Genomic DNA, 21,717 nt, shown 5'->3' on the forward strand with positions numbered 1-21,717 from the left:
CATAACAACGCAGGGCTTACCAAACTGTTTAAAATAGCTACAAGGTCCCCAGAAATGACACCTATAGTATTTTGAAACATGATATAAGGGTCTTCACTACCCCACCATGATTGGGGCTGAGCAAAGACAATTTTGAAAAAACATTTATTGAAATATGAAATTAAAATATTAAGTCTCCAGTTAAGCTCACCATGGTTGGGGCAGAGCTAAGAATGAAAGCTTAGTCCTCGGAAATTATGAAATGAAATATAAAAGTCTTCAGGACCAAAAGGCTACTTACTAATTTTAATATTTCTATAATTTAGAAAACAATTAGAATTATCATATCACCTTTGATAATTATAATGTTTAGGTTGGGTTTTAAAAAACTCGACTTCATAATTTATTATGCTTCAATTTCGAAGATCTGCTTAAAACATATTTATTTATTTATTCTACCATAAACTTCTATTCACAACATATTAGTAGGCCTACAATACAATATCTTGCATGAAACGGATATTTAAAAGTACACTATAATGTGTAACGGTAGAATTACAATTCTAATGTAAGATTAACAAAATAAAAATTGAACAGTGTTGTGTGTTGATCGCGAATGACTAACAATACCATCTTTCCCACAGCACATGTGCACACTCATTTGCATAACAAACGCACGGCATACCAAACTACGATGAGATAAAATTAATTCTCTTCTAAACACGTAAGGAAGAGAATTAATTCCCTTTTTTTTACATTAAAATAAATTGAGGGGGCTAAACATAAAATTTAAACCACCAAAGCAGTTTGCGAGAACCAAAAAAAAAAAAAAAAAGATGGTAAATGTGCTCTCCCTGCCTCAGCACTAAGGCCCTGCCACAGCCTTTTGGGGTCGTTTCCACCACATCACCAGATGCATTGATGTTGTCGCCTCATGATGTGTGGTGGAAAGGGGGACGTATGATCTGTGAACCCCAAACACAGTGGCCGCATGCCTTTAACTCTATTCCACCGACCAGCGTGGGAATCGAACCCACGACATACGTGTTGTTAACACGACGCTCAGACAACTGAGCTAACTGATCATTTTGGTTTTAGCAAGTTTAATAGGATATTTATGACGTAATGATCAATTACGTAATACACGTATAAATAGACTATTATCAGCTTTTCAGTCATGTACTTGGTGGTGTAACGGGTAATGCTCAGTTTTGAGTGCTATCGGCTGAGGTTCGAACCTCGACAGATATTTTTTTTTTTTAATATTGTTTTTTTGTTAATAGAGATATGTGACACTGTATTGTCGAACATGTATGGTACCATACCGGTAGGTATTCAAATATGCTTAATACGAAAAGATATTAAAATTCAGTGACTTATTTCTATTTTATATCACTGTGCTCCCCTGGCTCCAAATTGAATCCACTTGAGCACAGTGTGTATTAACATACGAAAAGATATTAAAATTCAGTGACTTATTTCTATTTTATATCACTAAACTAAAGGAGGGGAGTTTCTAGATTCCCGCCCGGAAAATTGTATCTTTACATGATTTGAATTTCTAATAAAGTTTAACAAAATCAAAATTTAATATTTAAATTTTATTTTGTGGCGTGTTCACCGCGTAGGACTAACAATACTATCTTTCCCATTACACCTGCACAAACTCATTTGCATAACAACGCAGGGCTTACCAAACTGTTTAAAATAGGTACAAGGTCCCCAGAAATGACACCTATAGTATTTTGAAACATGATATATAAGAGTCTTCACTTCCCCACCATGATTGGGGCTGAAAAAATATTTATTGAAATATGAAATTAAATATTAAGTCTCCAGTTAAGCTCACCGTGGTTGGGGCAGAGCTAAGAATGAAAGCTTAGTCCCCGGAAATTATGAAACGAAATATACAAGTTTTCAGAACCAGCCATACAATGGTGATTGTTTCCCAAGTGTGAGACATGCAATGCACGCGGCCGTGACGGTAATTCAACAAAACAAAATTATGAAATACAAACAGAGCTAGCACACAGAAACCTACTTACTAATTTTAATATTTCTATAATTTAGAAAACAATTAGAATTATCATATCATCTTTGATAATTATAATGTTAAATTTCAACTATCCAGATGCGAATTTTAGGTTGGGTTTTAAAAAACTCGACTTCATAATTATGCTTCAATTTCGAAGATTTGCTTAAAACATATTTATTTATTTATTCTACCATAAACTTTTATTCACAACATATTAGTAGGCCTACAATACAATATCTTGCATGAAACGGATATTTAAAAGTAGGCCTACACTATAATGTGTAACGGTAGAATTACAATTCTAATGTAAAAGATTAACAAAATTAAAATTGAACAGTGTTGTGTGTTGATCGCGAATGACTAACAATACCGTCTTTCCCACAGCACATGTGCACACTCATTTGCATAACAAACGCACGGCATACCAAACTACGATGAGATAAAATTAATTCTCGTCTAAACACGTAACGAAGAGAATTAGTTCCCTTTTTTTAATATTAAAATAAATTGAGGGCGCTAAACATAAAATTTAAACCACCAAAGCAGTTTGCGAGAGCCAAAAAAAAAAAAGATGGTAAATGTGCTCTCCCTGCCTCAGCACTAAGGCCCTGCCACAGCCTTTTGGGGTCGTTTCCACCACATCACCAGATGCATTGATGTTGTCGCCTCATGATGTGTGGTGGAAAGGGGGACGTATGATCTGTGAACCCCAAACACAGTGGCCGCATGCCTTTAACTCTATTCCACCGACCAGCGTGGGAATCGAACCCACGACATACGTGTTGTTAACACGACGCTCAGACGACTGAGCTAACTGATCATTTTGGTTTTAGCAAGTTTAATAGGATATTTATGACGTAATGATCAATTACGTAATACACGTATAAATAGACTATTATCAGCTTTTCAGTCATGTACTTGGTGGCGTAACGGGTAATGCTCAGTTTTGAGTGCTATCGGCTGAGGTTCGAACCTCGACAGATATTTTTTTTTTTTTTTAATATTGTTTTTTTTTTTTAATAGAGATATGTGACACTGTATTGTCGAACATGTATGGTACCATACTGGTAGGTATTCAAATATGCTTAATACGAAAAGATATTAAATTTCAGTGACTTATTTCTATTTTATATCACTGTGCTCCACTGGCTCCAAGTGGGGTCCACTTGAGCACAGTGTATTAGCATACGAAAAGATATTAACATTCAATGACTTGTTTCTATTTATATATCACTGTGCTCCACTGGCTCCAAATTGGGTCCACTTGAGCACAGTGTTTTAACATACGAAAAGATATTAAAATTAGTGACTTATTTCTATTTTATATCACTGTGCTCCACTGGTGCTAAATTTGGTCCACTGAACCAGTTACCGTAGTACTATTTCTATTTCGGAAGTAAATAAAGGCATAAATGGCGCTCCGTAGAAGTAGAGAATGCTCGATCGTCGAAATGACGCTCTGAATATACCTCAAGAAACAAGACACACATGTTCGGTCGTGTTTTTGGTTGAAAATGCAGGTTTCAAATGCAAATGATGTTAAAATTTACAATCTAAGTGTTGGTAAATCTTTACCAGAGGTATGTAAAAGCCTGTATATTTTAATGAAATACTAATACAAAAGAAATCGACTAGTCTAGGCCTAGTACTGAGGGCCAGGCCCGCTACTACACTAGACTAGAGTAAGTACTGGCAGTGGTAGTACGCTAGTTAGCTAGTTACTACATACAGCGGAATCCTGGACGATTCGGCCCAGGTTTGGGCCAGCTTTTTTTGTTGTTGAAGGAGTTTGGAACTAAATCATGTAGGCCTATAATGTATGTATAATGTAAATAAAATAATTATTTCAGACTGCCAAGTCACAAGCAAGTGACACATAAATATGACTAGACTCACTAGAGACTAGAGTCTAGAGAGGCCTATAAATTGTATGTAATTTTGGATTTGTTTTTAGTGGCTTTCAGATAGAAAGAAAAGGGCTCTCCTGAAGTCTGATGGAGGTGAGTAAATGCACCAAGTTCCCTAACTAAGAAGTATTTCAAATTAAATGTATACCCCTGTGTCACAATAAAACAAAATCTAAAGAGTGGTATTTTTATAGTAATAATATAAGCTGTGTATCTATACCATTACACACTAAAAATTGTCCACAAAAAATGGTTATCGATCAATTCTTTCATGTGAATGAAATATGGCCTAAAGCTTGCTTTCCACTTTGATGCAACACAAGGACGTAAGTACGAAATAAGTAATTTGACACGACATGGTGTAATTTCCAAACTGTCATTTGTGATTGGTCAACTCACTTGCTTTGTATCTAGATCATTGCATTGCATCAAAGTGGGAATAATGCTTTAAAGATATGATTCATGAATTTCTTTAACATTGTTTTAAATTGACACAACAAGAACATTCAAATGGTTTTATTAATCATTAAATTTTATTTTTAGATATTAGAAAACGCATTGAGTTAATACAGGACTTTACGATGCCTACCGTAAGTACAGGTATACAGATGACGCCGGATGGCCAGTACGTACTTGTAACTGGAACGTATAAGCCACGTGTGCGGTGCTACGACATGTCACAACTGTCCATGAAATTTGAACGTTGTATGGATGCAGAAGGTAGAGTCTAATTCTAAATTTATTTTTGTATATTTTATGTTCTAAATCTCTGTCTACACTATCAAGCTAGTTTGATATAAAAAATATTTATGCCCAAATATGGTAGTGATTTGCTCAAATATGGTAGTGATATGACATCATCATGTCTATATATGGGCACATCACATTTTTTTGTCACATAAAGTTTGATAGTGTAGACAGAGCTTAACTGGAGTGTCATACCTATTTGCATTTGTTGCCAGTCTTTTTTGTTTTTACTGATGATTTTTAGAAAAGATCATTTTGTTTGCTACATTATTTGATTTATTATTATTTTTAATATATAGTGATCAAGTTTGTTACTTTTTCTGAAGATTACTCAAAGGTAAAGATATTTTATTAAATCTAAAAAAATCTTAATCAAGTTTATTTAGTTCCAGATTGATTTTTGATTATTTAATATAATATTGTGATTTTTGTTAATCCTATCCAATTGGTTAATATTTCTCTTCAACTAGATGGTTTTTCTACAGTGCAATCGTTGCGTAGAATTTCATGCACGTTATGGCAAATATCATCAACTACGTATACCAAAGTTTGGACGAGATATGGTGTACCACAAACCGTCTTGTGATTTGTTTCTTGTTGGAGCGAGGTAACATTAAGATTTTATGAATATTCATTGAATATTTTTAATAAGATGTTCTCATCTAATCAGATGTATGTATTCCGACAAAATAGTGTGATGTGCCCAAATATGGTAGTGATATGCCCAAATATGGTAGTGATATGACATCATAATATCCATATATGGGCACATCACATTTTTTTGTCACATATTAAAGTTTGATAGTGTAGACAGAGCTTTAGAAATGTGATCATAGCATAATATATGTATAGTATTATGAATGAAAATATGATGAATAAGGATATTGTAGATTTAAGATGTTACATTTAAATTTTATTTAATTTTAGTATTTTAAATGGATTATTACTATGTATTTTTAAAAATTTATTATTTCAGTCCTTTTTTAAATGGCCTTATGCGGGATCAATAAGAATTTGAATATGTTGAAATATGGAATCATATCGCAATATCTTATATACATGTGTTATGCTTTATAATAATTATATAATATATATATTCTTTTATTTATCTGATTAGCTCAGAAATTTTCAGAATCAACCTAGAGCAAGGCCGTTTTTTAAGTTCCTGGGTCACAGAAGCGAGGTGAGTTACAATGTCTATATGAATATGTCATTATAAATTGCACATTAAGCGACACCAAATAAAATAAGGCCTACCAGCACTATTAAAAAACTTGTATTTTATTTTAGTGGGATAAACGCTTGTGAAGTCAATCCAGCCCACCATCTATTGGCAGTTGGTACAGCTGAAGGACGAGTTGAATGCTGGGATCCTAGGGTCAGAGGTCGTGTTGGTATTCTTGACTGCGCCCTCAGCAGTGTTACAGAATCTGATTCTGAGTAGGTGTTTCAATTTAGATTTTATTTATAAGGTCTGTCTACACTATCAAACTAGTTTGACAAAAAAAGTGTGATGTGCCCAAATATGGTAGTGATGTGACATCATTATGTCCATACTGTATGTGGGCACATCACATTTGTCACATAAAGTTTAACAGTGTGGACAGAGCTTAAGTTTTGATTACAGATTACTTTAATGATCAATGCTATGTCTGGTCAATACTCATTTTAATTTTCTAGTGTTCATCGGATACCCTCAGTTACATGTCTCAAGTTTCAAGATGGTTTGCACATGGCAGTGGGTACAAGCACTGGGCAAGTATTAATGTATGACATAAGGGCAACTAAACCACTGTACATCAAGGACCATCAATATGGGCTACCAATCAAATCCATAACATTCCAAGACTCAATGGAGTTGGTGCTATCAGCTGATAAGAAGGTCGTCAAAATGTGGAATCGTAACACGGTAATGGTCTTTGGAGATAAATATATTATTTGAATGCAATTCATAATTTCAAGTTCAATTTCTTAAATTTGTTTGATTAATTTATTAATTTAAAACCAGGCAGACATTTACAATCATGTTTTAGAATTTTAAAAATTATCGTACCTTGCTAAGGAAAGAAGACATTTTCAGAATGTATTAATTGACAAAACAAAACACCTAAGGAAAACAAACATGATGAAAAAGTGTGATGTGCCCAAATATGGTAATGATATATTCCTAAATAAGTTAGTGATATAGTGTATTTTCTTTGTTGTTTTATTGTCTTAATTATGCCAAGCAAAACAAATTTCCATTTGAAAGTGGAGCAATCAAATTTATTGAATCTTGATACAACATCATCATGTCTATAAATGGGCACGTCAATTTTTTTTTGTCACATAAGGTAGGCAGAGCTTCAGAATGAATAATAGTATTATTGCAAATTCTATAAAAAACCACACAATGCTGCTCTTTCACCTTTACAAACATGTTGCATTGATGCTCCAATACCATACTGAACACACTTTCTACAATAAACTACTACTTATAAATAACTCTATATTGTTTGTTTTGTTGCAGGGTAAACCATTCACATCTATAGAAACAGAGAATGACATTAATGACATGTGTTTGGTCCCTAACTCTGGATTAGTTTTGATGGCCAATGAGGCCCCAACCATGCTTACATACTTTGTACCAGTAAGAATTATTTCTAATTACTATTATTAATACCAATTCTCAAAACCAATGATTTTCTTGATAAAAGTCCTGCCAATTGTTTTTTTTTCAATTTGGTTTTTTTAGCATTCAAATTTTGTTTGTTTTTGCTTACTTTAGTCTCTTGGCCCAGCCCCTCGATGGTGTTCCTTCCTCGATAACCTAACGGAAGAACTTGAAGAAACCACAATGAACACAGTTTATGATGATTACAAGTTTGTGACCCGCAATGACCTTGAGAGTTTAGGTAAGATGGTGTCATTTTAAAGGGGAAATATTGTTTCCCTCACTCCTAAAATTCAATCTGTCATAAAGTGGGGTAAATTTTGAAATATTTAACAACATTTTTTTGATGAATTAAACTTATAATATGCTGGGAATTTAGCAAGACAATAGTGCCCTCAATGTTTTGTTATGATTTTTTACCCATATCTGTTTGCCATTTCCCTCTATTACTGCTTTTAATGAAGCATGTATTGTGTTTATATAGCAGATAACATCATATGTAAAGATGTATAACTGTTTCTTTGTTGTAGGCTTGTCACATCTCATTGGTTCTAACCTTTTACGTGCATACATGCACGGTTACTTTATGGATATTCGATTATACCACAAGGCACGTGCAATAGCTGATCCGTTCGCTTACGAGGAATATAGACGTAACAAGATACGTGCAAAGATCGATGAGGCACGCAAGAACAGAGTGAGAATAAATGTGAGTTTAGTTTTTTTTAGTTTCTAGATTTTTTGGTAATAATCATAAAATGAAAAACTATATATAAACATTGCGAGAGAGGAGCTCTGAGTTGTCTAAATTTAATAGTATAATTGCTAATCTGAGGAGAGCTCTGTATGAATTTAATCTGAATGTTGAAATGTATAATCTGTTATATTTTTTAATTTAATATAATTTAATAATAATGTTTTGTTTTTTAATTTTTTATGATTTATTTTCATTAATTTTCAGAAATTACCGAAAGTGAATCGTGACCTTGCAGCAAAGATTTTAGAACAAGAAGAAATTATTCCAAATAATAAGAAAGCCAAGGCAAAGGTAGGTATTTTATTTGTTTCTAAGAATGTAATGTGTGTATAATATTAATAGCAAGTTTTACCTGTGTTGAATATGATGGCTCATGGTTAGAACAATTTGAAGAAAGAATAGGTTTAGATTAACCTTCGATCAATAAGTCTTGGTTGATCATTTGTAGTATTTGTTGTTCAGTTTTATTTTTCCATCTCTCTTTTTATAATATATATATATATATAATAAAATATAATTTAAATGGAAAGAATGACCAAAATAGAGCAAAATTCGAACATAGTTTGGCCACCTTAATAAGAAAAAAAAAGTAAAATTTACAATTAAATGTTTTTTTTACATTTGCAGGTTGACGCACAGAAGAACCTTCTAACAGACGATCGTTTCTCCGCAATGTTCAAAGATTCAAACTTCCAAGTTGACAAAGAAAGCGAAGAATTCAGGCTTCTCAATCCGCTGCTGGCTCATCAAGATAAACAACGAATAAAGAAAGCTCGCAAAATGGAATTGGAACAACAATTTCAAGAAGTACAATCACAGGTATGTTAGGAGTACATCATGAGGCTCTGTCTACACTATCAAATTTTATGTGACAAAAAAATGTTATGTGCCCATATATGGACATATCACTACCATATTTGGGCACATTACACATTTTTTTAGTTTAATAGTGTAGACAGAGCTTAAGATATGCTGTGTCAAAAAGTATTGCCTTACAAGTTTGCTAAAAATAATTTCAAATTGATCTTGTCAATAAAAAGGCAATTTGAGTGTGTTTTGACTTAAAATTACATACACAACACGCGTTCATAAAAAAACATGATGGAAATCTTATTGTGAGACGTATTGATTATTAATAATAATATTTAATCACCAATGAAAAATAACCAGGAGGGAGGATAGGCTAAAGCCAAAACAGATTCTACACTCACTCGATAAGATAGAATTTGAAAAACCTGCATCAATATATATATATTGTTATAACCTGTTTATTCCAAACTTTTATTCTAATTTAGATAAAACGTTTTTTCTTTCAGGAACAAGAAGGTCGTCCCAGTGACGAGGAGGATGATTACGAAGATTCAAGTTCTGATGACGACGATCGCAGTTGGCAACAAGAGGTCAGAAAACAACATAAATTAATTCAGATGGAAAGAAAAATGGCGGCCAAAGAAAAATCAGAACCAACATTTTATGAAATCAAACAAGGAGAAGAATTCCAAGCAAAAGGCGTGGACAGACAGAGAAAACTAAAGGCAAAGTAAGTAAAATTGATATTTTAAAAGTTGTTAACCTCTCCTTCTACGTTCAAGTTCAAGTTCAAAAAACATTTATTTGTTCAACAATGGCATATATTTTAACAGTATAATATTGTGTACATTATTTAAATGAAAACATGGTAATGAGTGTCAGATTATGAAGTTGTTTGTATTAGATGTTGATATTATTTACTTTTAAGCTCAGTCTACAAACTAGTGACAAGTGTGATGTGCCCAAATATGGTAGTGACATGCCCTAACATGGTAGTGATATGACATCATCATGTCCATATATGAGCACATTTTTTTGTCACATAAAGTTTGATATTGTAGACAGAGCTTTATGTGTGCGATATCAGTTTTAACATCACATAACTGATTTTAAAAGTGGATCAGAGATATATATAAACTTTATATTATGTAACATTTAAGTTGGTAAATTTATTTTAGCCTATAGAATAATATACAAAGGTAAATAGAGTGTTCACATTTTATTTTACATACCATAGATTGACAGGTATAATGGTTAAAATTGATGAAATTAATTGTGTACAATTTTGTCAACTACAGAACAAGTCTTGCTGAGAGAATAGAAGAAGAAAAACGACAAGGTGTGGTCGTTTCAACAGGCAATGCTCTAGGCACTAAGCAGGTCACCTTTCATTTAAAAAAGGTAAAATATATGAATGAAAATGGATCATATAAATAGAATTATGAGAGAGAGAGTGAGATTTGTGAAGATGAGCTGAGCACCAGAATAAACAGAGGGACAAACTCATCACGCAAGAAACTCTATAGCTCTGTCTACACTATCAAACTAGTTTGACAAAAAAAGTGTGATGTGCCCAAATATCGAAGTGATCTACCCAAATATGGTAGTGATATGACATCATCGTGACCATATATGGGCACATCACATAAAGTTTGATAGTGTAGACAGAGCTTAAGAAAAGTCACACAACACTGAGGAAGACCATGAGATTTTGAGAGCTGCAATGAGTTCAGCTTGGGAAGGCCTTTGCTCTGAAGTGAGCTGGTAATATCTCAAATATGATATGGTAGACAGAAAATTCACTATTTTTCTATTTTCACTTTTTCAGAAGGTAAATAAACAACATAGACTGGATTCGGAAGCCCATCATGCTGAAAGGAGGAAAATAAGGCGGTCAGCGAGCGGACTCGTGAAAAAAAGAGGAGGCAAGCGAAGCGGAACAGGATGAATTTCCAAAGATGGTGATGGGCATCAGAATAAATGTGGCCATAGATGAGTGGGTAAACCTGCTGAGGGCCATACAGCCATACTTACGTATGTATGAATGCGATTCAGTCTAGGCTGTGCACAATGTTGACTTCACAGTGATGAGAAGACATGTTAATAAAAGCAAGATGTGTATAAAAAGTGATCAGGTTTAGTTCTAACCATAGGAATATCAGATTGTAAATGGCTTGGACGCTGCTCTGTGTAAGCATGCCTTAAGCTCTGTCCACACTATCAAACTTTATGTGACAAAAAATGTGATTTGCCCAAATATGGTAGTAATATGCCAAAATATGGTAGTGATATGACATCATGTCCATATATGATCACGTTTTTTTGTCAAATCAAGTTTGATAGTGTGGACAGAGCTTTATGCAGTGAACTGGAATATAACTGGACACATACTTTGTGCTGTTTATTAAGTGAAAACTAATCTTACCAGGTTATAGGTGCTTTTTATGCAAAGAATTCACAAACTGGGATTTGTAGGCTAGGATGGTTCCCTCAAATATTCCAGGAATAATTTTAATACAGTGTTTTATTATTTTAACAATAATTGATGAATTTTATTCTAATAATTTTATATACAGTTGTATACTAATATTATGTAATATGTACAAAGAGTTCATTTAATTTGTGATGCTGCTGTCAACATGGACCATTAGTACATGAAACTAAAGAGTATTGCCATTTGATTGGTTAATTTCATTTCACATGTCATGCATTAATTTCTTCCATTTCAACAAACGAATCTGTTCTTTTGTAAAAAAAAAAATAAACGTGGTAGTACAGAATATTGCACCAAAAACGAATGTTTTTTTTTTATTAATCCGAAAATCTTGTACAGTCCAAGCTGTAGCTAGGCCTAATACTGTACTGTCAGAACATACAATGAACTATTTTAATGAATAAAAAAACAAAATTGATGATTGTTGGCTTTATTTTATTCCTTGAAGAATTAAAATTATAAAAGTATTGTAAGGCATACAATTAAATATATTTAAAACATTGGGGAAAGTGTTAAGGAAAATTTACACAGACGAGCCGTAATGGTAAGCGGTAACCACGTACTACCTTGAGCCACGTAGAATCTCTATCTATCCTCAGAGGAAACTGCCTGTCAGCTCCACCCTTTGTGTAAATGGTCATAAGGAATAACATAGATTCTATATTTTTATTACCTTTACCGCTCATCTGTGTAAATTGGCCTTAAGGTAGTATACTGTAGTTTTGTCCATTACACATTTTTACACAATTTACACATAAACACTTTCTTATACTATAAAATTATACTGATTGAATTTGCAACAGAAAAATATTTTATAAATATTTGTTTCAGTCTAATTGTTTTCACATTATATAAACACATTTTGAACAAAAAAACACTTATTGCAAGGTTTATGTTATTCATCAAAGATCACATGACCAATGTAAAAATTGAGGTAAAGTTTGAAATCATTATTTAAATAATTTAAACCATACTGATACAGTTAAAAAAAATGAGTGGTAGATATTAACAATGCAGTAGATGCTTTCTTGTTTTCTTCTATTTCCACAACAATTTTTTCCTCATATTATGTTTCATACTGATCATCTATGGGGTGCAATCACTGCCAAAATATGATGAATACTTTGAAAATGTGTACATTAGACTAATGTACTGTATACTGACAATATACAATAACCATGCTTTTGACCAGGTTGTACTGTATGCCTCATTAGTCCAAGGAAAATCAATTCAAATGCATTTAAACAGGGAGTTAGCAACTAGAGTACAGTTAAAATACATCAAAATTGGAATAGTACATCATATACTGAAAATTCACAAATATTCAATTATTTGTTTTACAATTTTCATTGCCACATATGGTTTATTACAATTATCTACGATACATATTTAAAATATCTCTTTACTCTGAAAAAATGAAAGCTACATAGTTTGTAGTGAGAAACAAAACAATCGGACGTTAAATCTATTCAGAGCAATTTTATTTTTTTCAATGTAAAATTTGTTTTGTGCTTTAAAATTCATTTATTTTATCAATCACAGTATCATTATTATGCCTGATGTGAGATTCCTTCAAGAACCAACAAAAAAATCAATATTTAAATGATTTTTATTCATTATTTTTCCTAATACTAAATCCTTAATAAAAGTATCCCACTTTGCTTAATATAATAAATTTATCTCGATACAAAATTACAAAACATAAAATCTTAAATATATCTCCCTAAGTGATGAAACGTAATAAAGCGCCCTCTTCAAATCATGTTTGCATAACCCCGCAAGCATATATAATACACCTATTGACTTAGTTCGTATATTAATTATTATTAACAGCTTCTCACTAAAGAGAAATTCCAGGTTTAATATTGTTAATATAAAATATAGTAATCTTAACCACATTAATAACAACACAACAGTTTTTATCCGATGTGCAGTGAAGCAGAACATGGATCGTAACAATAGATTTGTATTGATAAAATTTATATGTTTATAATTTTGTCTAGAACTGTATACGAATTTGAGAAATTTTCATAAAAATAAACATATTTGGCATTGGTAAGAGTGGCCATCATTAACACAGTCACACCGGAATAATATTAAATAATTAAACTAGTGTTTAAGAGATTTCAATTTATAAATGTGTACAAATTGGAGGAATGTGGTCGTAATTGTACTAAATAGTAACAATTTTACACCTGGACTTGATCTTCAAATAACATTCAAATAATATTATTTTAAAGTTAAATAAAGTATCAACGCCAAGATACCAGCAACCACGATTAAGATAATGAATATACAACACATTTTCTTCCTGGCTTTTTTCTGTAAAAAAAAAGAGAAGAGATTTGAATTAAACAGTATGGTGTGCTGGAAACAATATACAGTAATACAGAATCATTCATTCTAAATTGACCTTTTGACCCTGTGTGACATTGTATGACCTTGACCTGGTTATACCTTTAGCCCGTTTAAGAAATGAAGGTCTAATGTACACAACTGGCTGGAACCCAGTGCATCTTTTGGAAAGAGTAGTGGGTTACCTCAGTGTTCTCATGCATTTCAGCCCTTGTCGTTTACCACTGAGTTGGGCAAACCACCTTACCAGTTGAGTAACTTTGTTACAGAAACAACAGCAGTGGCCCTACAGTATGTTCCTATAGGGATGAAAAGAAACTACTCTATACATACCTGGTATTTACTAGCAGTGATTAGTTGTTCATTTCCAGACTCTACATTGGTATCAGCACGGTCAACATTTGCTTCTATGGAGTCTAGGTAGAAAACAAAATAATACTATAAAAATCTTTTCTTTTAATTGAACCTTAGTTATGTTTAGACATCACGCATATCACACTGTCGCACCACTCTGTGCAATTCTTAGCAAGTATGTGTATAGGCCTGTGTGTGAATAACATAATATATATATTCCTAAAATAAATCCTAATTTATTTATGTAAATTTACAAAAGGTACGTACCAATCATTTCTCCTTGTTCGGACACAATAGCACTTAAATCTCGGAAAATTTCATTCACATCTAGCATTGCACCCTGGAAAACAAATTAAAAAATGTAATGATTATTTCCAAGGTTAAAAAGTGTTTAAAAGTCCTAAGCTCTGTTTACACTATCAAACTTTATGTGTCAAAAAAAATGTGATGTGCCTATATATGGACATGATGATGTCATATCACTACCATACTGTATGTGGGCATATCACACTGTTTTTGTCAAACTAGTTAGACAGAGCTTTAGATTTTATGTAGCAGATAAATATGTTTTGATGCGCTCAGTCGAAAAATATTTGTACACTACCATAGGTCTTGTGAATTAGGGTCAAAGTTTAATCCAATTTACTGGGTTTTGGATGCATTTTGATCATTTTCGGTGTTCTTTTTGAATACTAGGCCTCTGATTTATAGTTTTAGAGAAGACTTTTCCACCATGAATATTCACACCTAGTTCATATAAATATAAATTTAATTGGCCTAAATTTAAATGCTCAGCTACATACCTCAATTTGGCGGATACGTTCTTCTCTTTCTTCAATTATTGCGTTGTCAAAATCTATGATTGCTTCTTGTTGTTGAAGCTGTGCATGTTGTTCCTGTCGTCGGTTATCGACCATTAATGATGAATTCTCATCTGAATATTCCTCAGGCTAAATAAATATACCAAAAATATATAATAAAAATACCATATTTAATATAACCTATCATTTTATATGCCCCAAAATGTTATACTTAAATCTATGGAGCTTTTGGTAGTGGCACCATTTTATTCCTGCCGAGAACAGGTCAGAGTTTAAATTAGCAATATTATTTTAATAGTTAGTTGACAAATATGTACAAAAAAATCAACAGTGTTACTGGAGCTTATTAATTAAGGCATAAATTATAAATATTTTATAGAACAACCATTTAGTTTAATTTGTGTATATTTTTTTAAACTATATCATCATCAATTAATAAATGTTTGTCAGGATTTCAAGCTTTAAGAAGGATAGTGAATAATTAAATGAAAAAAAAAGAAGTATTTCTATGACTTACAATGTTAGGTTTAGGAAGTGTTGGACAGGACCTCATTTTGGCCATGATTTTCTGAAGAGAAAAAAAAACAAACATGAATTATATAACTAATAATTAATTAAACACCTACAATCGTATCATAGTTACACAAATAATGAATATTTTTGAGCGGAATGGGCAAAATATTTGTTAAAACATTGTCGGTTCATTAGGAATATTAAAAAAATACTAATTTTCTCAATTGAATGAAAACAAAACATTCATTATTTGTTTTATAACACACCTACTGTCTAAAGTAAATTTACCCACTGTTTACATCTTGAATCATATGTCAAAGGCTAGGCCTGATAAAAGGATGCGGCCTAGTTTTGGCTGATGAGCAGTTACAGACGGCACACGCTACAAGTTGGATTTGGATCACTCATTATTCACCAGCCGACCACGTCAAACAAAATTCTCAAATTGCTTACAAAAAACTGAGCATACAATAGTACCTTCTTTGTTGTATGGGAGAAAATAATGCATGACACGCGGAATCAGCCAATCAAATGGCAAGGACACATTTGGTTGTGTAAAGCTCTGTTTCCACTATCAAATTTTATGTGACAAAAGAATGTGATGTGCCCATATATGGACATGATGATGTCATATCACTACCATATTTGGGCATATCACTACCATATTTGGGCAGATCCCACTTTTTGTTGTCAAACTAGTTTGATAGTGTAGACAGAGCTTTATAATGTTGAATAAATATCATAACCATGTTCTCCATTTTACCTATTAGTTTTATCATGGTTATTCAAATTTTATATCATAATTTCATATCATAGTATTATGATATCATATTAAGAATTTCTTTTTCATTTATTGAACCAATTAAACCTAACAATTTTAATCTTGCTTTTCCATCTATTCACCAACAATATTCCATTCTCAAGATCATTTTTGTATTCAAATTTATGTGCATTTTAAATTTCAAATAAAGCTTTTTACTACACATTTTAAATTCCTCTATTATTACAATAATAAAAAAAAGTGTGAATATTTATATGAAAATTTATTTTAAATGAGTCATACCATAATCATAAAACAAAGATAACCTTGCTTATAATTCCATATTTAACAATCAGTTTTTAATATCCAGTGTATAATTATTTTTTGTTCATTAATTGTCACGGCAGAAATGTCATTGTATCATGCATTGGTAGAAAACGGCTGCATTGGGATCAAATTAAAAGCGCAAGCTCGGTGGTATGAACACCAGGCTAGTGTTCTCGAGGATGTAGGTTCGAGTCCCACCTGAGAATTAAATTTGTAAGTGTTCTCAATGTACTGACTACATATGCCAAATTAAGGCATGTTAGTCAGTTTTTTTTATTTATTTAAGATAATTTTATCTATAATAGATCACACATTCATATTTTATTTTTAAGATTCAGTGCTGTTCACATATTATATTTATTTTTTAAAATATAATTTGATTGATAATATAAATGTTATTTTTTATATTTTGATATCTACATTTTTAAGCAAAAATAATTTTCTCTTTTTGAGAATTTGTTTACTTTTTTGTTTGAATATATTTATTTACATTCACTATTTACTGTACTAACCTTTTGAACTTCTCCATATCGTTTAACTGTTTCGGAAAAATCATTTGCAAGTCTGTCACATTGTAATCGTTGAGGCTGAAAGAAACGATAAAAGCTTGTTGTAACAACTGAAAATGAGGCATAGTGGCTTGGATGATTGTATTGATGAGTTAATAAAAAGTATAAAATAATAATACCGGTAATAATATAATAATAATAATAATATGAATGAAGCCCATACTATAAAGCTCTGTCTACACTATCAAACTTTATGAGACAAAAAATGTGATGTGCCCATATATGGACATGATGATGTCATATCACTACTATATTTGGGCATATCATTACTATATTTGGGCATATTACTACTATATTTGGGCATATTACTACCATATTTGGGCAAATCATACTTTTTTTGTCAAACTAGTTTGATATTGTAGACAAAGCTTTACAACCTGAAATTAGCAAAGTAAAACAAAAATATGTAATTCCTCCAAGTTAAAGTTTAGTGTGTGTAACAGTTAAAGCTTCAATGCTTAATTTTCAACATTAAGTAATTATGGCACTTTTTATTTATCATTGTACATTTTTAAAACTTTGTGTAAAAACTGTAAAAATATGTAAGAAATCTATAATGCTTCTAAGCAATAAATACTGTATACAGAACAAAGTTTGCCTACTGAAAATTTCACTCAATTATTAAAACATGGTAAATTGACATTAATTAAAACCAACCACTAGGAAAAATACATTAAAATCAACAAAATAATTGAATTAAATACTACATATACAGAGACATTGTTATCTGTAATTAGTAATTCATATATGGATAAATATAAATTAGATAAAAATTAATAATGTTTGAACCATTAAATGAAATGGTAAAGTCATTATTTGTTTTTAGCGTCAAAAACAACAAAATATATATATTAAATAAAACACAATGGAGGGTTAAATTAAATTTACTAAATCAAAAATAAGACATCTCAATTGAAAGTAAATCCAGTGAGATATATTGTTTTGTGCATATGAAATTGTTAACATGCAGCATAGCTCTGTCTCCACTATCAAACTTTATGTGATGTGCCCATATATGGACATGATGATGTCATATCACTACCATATTTGAGCATATCACTACCATGTTTGGGAACATCACATTTTTTTGTAGTGTAGACAGAGTTTTAGTTTCAATTTAGGAAACACTCAATAAACACATTTAAAAAATACTTAAAAGTATTATAAATGATACCTTCGCATCCTTTTATGGTAAATTGAAAGAAAAAAAAGTATCAAACATTATTATTTTCTTTTTCATCAATTGAAATACTTTAAGTTTTGAAATATTTAAATTATGTAGTGCAGACCTCCAAACTTGGAAAAATTAAATATTGAGAGGACGTATGAAAGCACTTCCAAACTATAGAGGGTGCTATAACATTTTGAAAAATATATCAAACCATAGAGGGTGCTATTAAACAAACAAAAATATTGGAATAAAGGCTCTATTTAGAGCCTAGTAGTTGTAGTAGAAAATTTTGTATACATTATTGGGATGTTCTTTTTGTTTATCAAAATTGTATTTTATTGAGAGGGCAGGAGTTGACAAAATATATCGGCAGATTCCTGCATTTAATGGGAGAGTTGGTAGATCTGGTAGTGCATTAATTGTTCTTACCCTTGAAGCTGCTGTTGCTATTTTCTTAAGATTACTAAGATTTACAGTTGTTTTTGTTACAACAGTCTTTGTCCCTACAAGAGTATTCTGTCTGTAAAACATAAACAACTTTCATTATAGACAGTTTACATACGTATTCTCTTTAAAAAGCATAATTATTGCAATTTAAGTACTTTAATTAAATTAATTATGTGTTAGAGTTTCTTGGGTGGAGGAGGGGAGGGGGTGGTGGATTGGAGGTGTTGTGTTTAATAACTTTGATGCAAGATGTTGAAGGTCCCATCTTAATTAAAGGTGGGCTAGAGCCGATTTTCCACTAGGCGAATTTGTTTGCACGAATCGAAAGAGCCAGCTTATAATAATGCATGTGTAGAGAGGAAGTTGGAAGATTGAAACATGAAGCGTATAAGCTGGCGCTTTCGAATCACGTGAACAAATTCGTCTAGTGGAAAATCATCTTTAGATGATGTTAGCGATTTTCCCACATGTAAGATGTTCTTTAAATAAAATATTCAAAATAATAATGGGTGTATGGTGGGCATACACAAGTCAGTATTATAATATAAAGTTTAAAAAAATGTTTACATTCGATCTCTGACTGCCAAAGAATCATCAGGAGTTCCAATTTGACGAACTGATTTTTCAAGTTGTGATACTGAAAAAAAGATGAAATTAAAAATGAGTGCAATAGGAGACCTACTAGATAGTAATTAGCTTTTTGAGCATCCTGTTTCTGCCTGCTTGTAATTTTTGTCTTGTTCCTTGTTCATGTATTATATTATATTTTTATGTATTTGAGGCAAAAAGAAATGTAATGAAAAATCATTTTAACCATCAAATGATATCAAAACTAACTTTAAAGTTTAAACAAAATATTTATTCCTGTTCAAAACTTAAATAATTCTATGTAGCCGACACGCCACCCGCCCCAAAATTTCGTAAATTGTAATGTAAAAGATAGGATATCAAATCAAGCTCAGCTCTTCATTTCCCCATTTTAGCTTACCCCCCTCCCTATTTCAAAATCCTGGATTCACCACTGTGTAGTGATAAATACCAGTGATAATATAACACAGTATTTGTCAGCACATATTGCATTGGTACAGTTGCAAACCATATTTTGCTAAACTATGCTGGTAGATTAAAGACCAGTCTGCTATGTATTATTTACACTATAAATATTATTGCCCAACAGTGTGTGGCATTCTTTGTCTTCTATATTAATAATAATAATATAGATCTGTATATAATAGAATCAGTTTTCGATTATATAGTTTAGGATTTTATATAGTAAGATAAATAATTGTATAAAAAATGGAATGGTGTCCAATAAAAAAGAAAATATTCTTCACTAATTTATGTTTTATATATATTTAATGCATGAAATATATGTTGTAGTAAAATTCCACTACAGTGCTCCAGTGGTTTTATGAATGCTGTCATTACCGATCTGTGCGCAAAAATGTAGAAGTATGGTACAGTCAACTGTCATCCAATAACGGACCCTGAATTTTCCTGAATTTCTTGGCACATATGGCGTTTCATATGTATACTACTTGAGCTTGTATTTCAGACAAACATTGATAAGTCTCGAAATAACTAGAGACTTGGGTCTATGATGTCATGCAAAGCAGAAAAAATAATATTTAAAATAAAAATTATTTATTTATATTTTAAAATTGTTTTTATTTAAAACTACTTACCACTATTATTAATTTTGAAAATCCCATCGCTGACTTGTTTTACAATTGATGAAAATTCGCTTCCACCTAAATAATTATAATAAGTAAAAATTTCATTACAAAAACAAAAAACATATAAAAGACTAACTTATTTTTTGTTGATTTACTGTACTATTGTACTTTTTTTTAAAACATGAAACCAACTCAAGGCAAGAGAAAAATTTACAATCATAATAATTAAATAATTATATAATTCATTATTATAATTCATCAAAATCCTGTACATATTTCAAAAAGGTTAACTGTACTATACCATCATCACTAAACTGGTTTCTACTTCCCCCAAAAGCACCATACCCAAAATCCCCTTGCCTCGACATTCCTGAAAAAAGGAAGCATTTATATTACTCCTACACAGTCTACGCTGTCAAACAATCTCTGAAAATCCTTAAAGCATGAATTTTTCCAAATATAATTAGTAAATGTTTTACTACCTTTCTTTGTATTTATTTACTTGAATAATTCTATAAAATTACAATTCTCTTTTATTCAACTATTTTGCTTTGTAGGAGTCTGATTGAGGCAAGTGTTTATGCATGACAGTAAAAAAAATGTTTATATTCCATGGCTGGTGTATGTGTTTGGCCAGATTTGAAAGATTTGCGTGATTTGAAGTTGTGCAAGTTACTTCAACATTTTGAAGAATTTCCTTACATAATATTGTGCAAGAAAAGTTGTTTAAATCATTCATGAAGGTTTATATCTTTTGTTTAATAAGACCTTGCTGCGCAATATGAATTGATTATGTGGAATTAAACGGGCCACAATGCATGCAATGCTCGTAAGAGATCGGAGAGAACCTGGAAGCAGAATCAGGGCCTATTAGGCTATTTATTTTCATCAGGGAAAAAAATGAAACTAGACCTAATACTAATAGACGGATGCCTATTCTATATACAAAAACTTGATTGTATAAAGTAAATAGGCCTCTCTCTAGGATACCTCTGGCCTGGGCTAGTAGGCCTCCTCTTGGCTAGCCGTCGTGGTGGCGGTGGCGCCCGTATAGGTAGGCCTAGGCCTAGTAGTAGTACGCCGTGGCCTACTCACTAGGTTGGCTGGTCGTGTGGTAGCTTACAGCTAGCCTACTTAATATTTACCTACAGAACTTATACAATTATCGGTTTAGTTCGAAACTTTATATCATCAATTCAGTGTACCTAGGCCCTACCTGGTAGATGCTAGGCTACTCTCAGTCTCACAAACAGAACCAATCCGCTGCTGCTGGTGTACGTGTGTGTGTGTTTTTGTGAAAAATAAATCATCACATGACTGACACTTGAATGACCTCTCTCTG

The 21,717-nt window shown here is 31.9% G+C and overlaps 2 protein-coding genes across 3 annotated transcripts; one reads left to right on the forward strand and one right to left on the reverse strand.

Moving 5' to 3' along the window:
• The first annotated feature begins 3,478 nt into the window (after positions 1-3,478).
• On the forward strand, positions 3,479-11,800 carry LOC144854810 (nucleolar protein 10-like). The gene is made up of 16 exons (XM_078712800.1): positions 3,479-3,594; positions 3,969-4,014; positions 4,465-4,641; positions 4,968-5,005; positions 5,139-5,275; positions 5,786-5,851; positions 5,959-6,108; positions 6,349-6,577; positions 7,178-7,297; positions 7,436-7,562; positions 7,852-8,030; positions 8,283-8,369; positions 8,706-8,897; positions 9,395-9,618; positions 10,187-10,289; positions 10,717-11,800. The coding sequence occupies exons 1-16, from the start codon at positions 3,529-3,531 to the stop codon at positions 10,834-10,836; spliced, it is 2,061 nt and encodes a 686-aa protein (XP_078568926.1). The 5' UTR covers positions 3,479-3,528; the 3' UTR covers positions 10,837-11,800.
• Positions 11,797-21,676, reverse strand: LOC144854827 (syntaxin-12-like). 2 transcript variants are annotated; one of them, XM_078712817.1, is made up of 11 exons: positions 21,592-21,676; positions 20,677-20,745; positions 20,385-20,450; positions 19,267-19,336; positions 18,682-18,772; positions 17,025-17,099; positions 15,430-15,480; positions 14,895-15,041; positions 14,359-14,431; positions 14,071-14,153; positions 11,797-13,704 (listed from the first exon to the last, which is right to left on the reverse strand). In XM_078712817.1, the coding sequence occupies exons 2-11, from the start codon at positions 20,741-20,743 to the stop codon at positions 13,612-13,614; spliced, it is 816 nt and encodes a 271-aa protein (XP_078568943.1). In that variant the 5' UTR covers positions 20,744-20,745; positions 21,592-21,676; the 3' UTR covers positions 11,797-13,611. The 2 variants fall into 2 exon arrangements, with proteins under 2 accessions (XP_078568943.1, XP_078568944.1); XM_078712818.1 differs by having other exon boundaries at positions 21,581-21,637.
• Between the last annotated feature and the right edge of the window lie 41 nt (positions 21,677-21,717).

This window comes from Antedon bifida, chromosome 10, assembly GCF_963402885.1.
Source record: "Antedon bifida chromosome 10, ecAntBifi1.1, whole genome shotgun sequence".
Classification (NCBI taxonomy): Eukaryota; Metazoa; Echinodermata; class Crinoidea; order Comatulida; family Antedonidae; genus Antedon; species Antedon bifida.

What these genes read in the sequence shown, in the direction of transcription:
- LOC144854827 (XM_078712817.1), bottom strand. Translation starts at nt 20,743, where the DNA reads ATGTCGAGGCAAGGGGATTTTGGGTATGGTGCTTTTGGGGGAAGTAGA. An exon ending in TTTCAAAATTAATAATAGTG is followed by an intron (nt 19,337 to 20,384) that starts GTAAGTAGTTTT and finishes TCTTTTTTTCAG; the next exon opens with TATCACAACTTGAAAAATCA. An exon ending in AACGTATCCGCCAAATTGAG is followed by an intron (nt 14,432 to 14,894) that starts GTATGTAGCTGA and finishes TTTGTTTTCCAG; the next exon opens with GGTGCAATGCTAGATGTGAA.
- LOC144854810 (XM_078712800.1), top strand. Translation starts at nt 3,529, where the DNA reads ATGCAGGTTTCAAATGCAAATGATGTTAAAATTTACAATCTAAGTGTT. An exon ending in TCTCCTGAAGTCTGATGGAG is followed by an intron (nt 4,015 to 4,464) that starts GTGAGTAAATGC and finishes TTTTATTTTTAG; the next exon opens with ATATTAGAAAACGCATTGAG. An exon ending in GTTACAGAATCTGATTCTGA is followed by an intron (nt 6,109 to 6,348) that starts GTAGGTGTTTCA and finishes TTAATTTTCTAG; the next exon opens with TGTTCATCGGATACCCTCAG.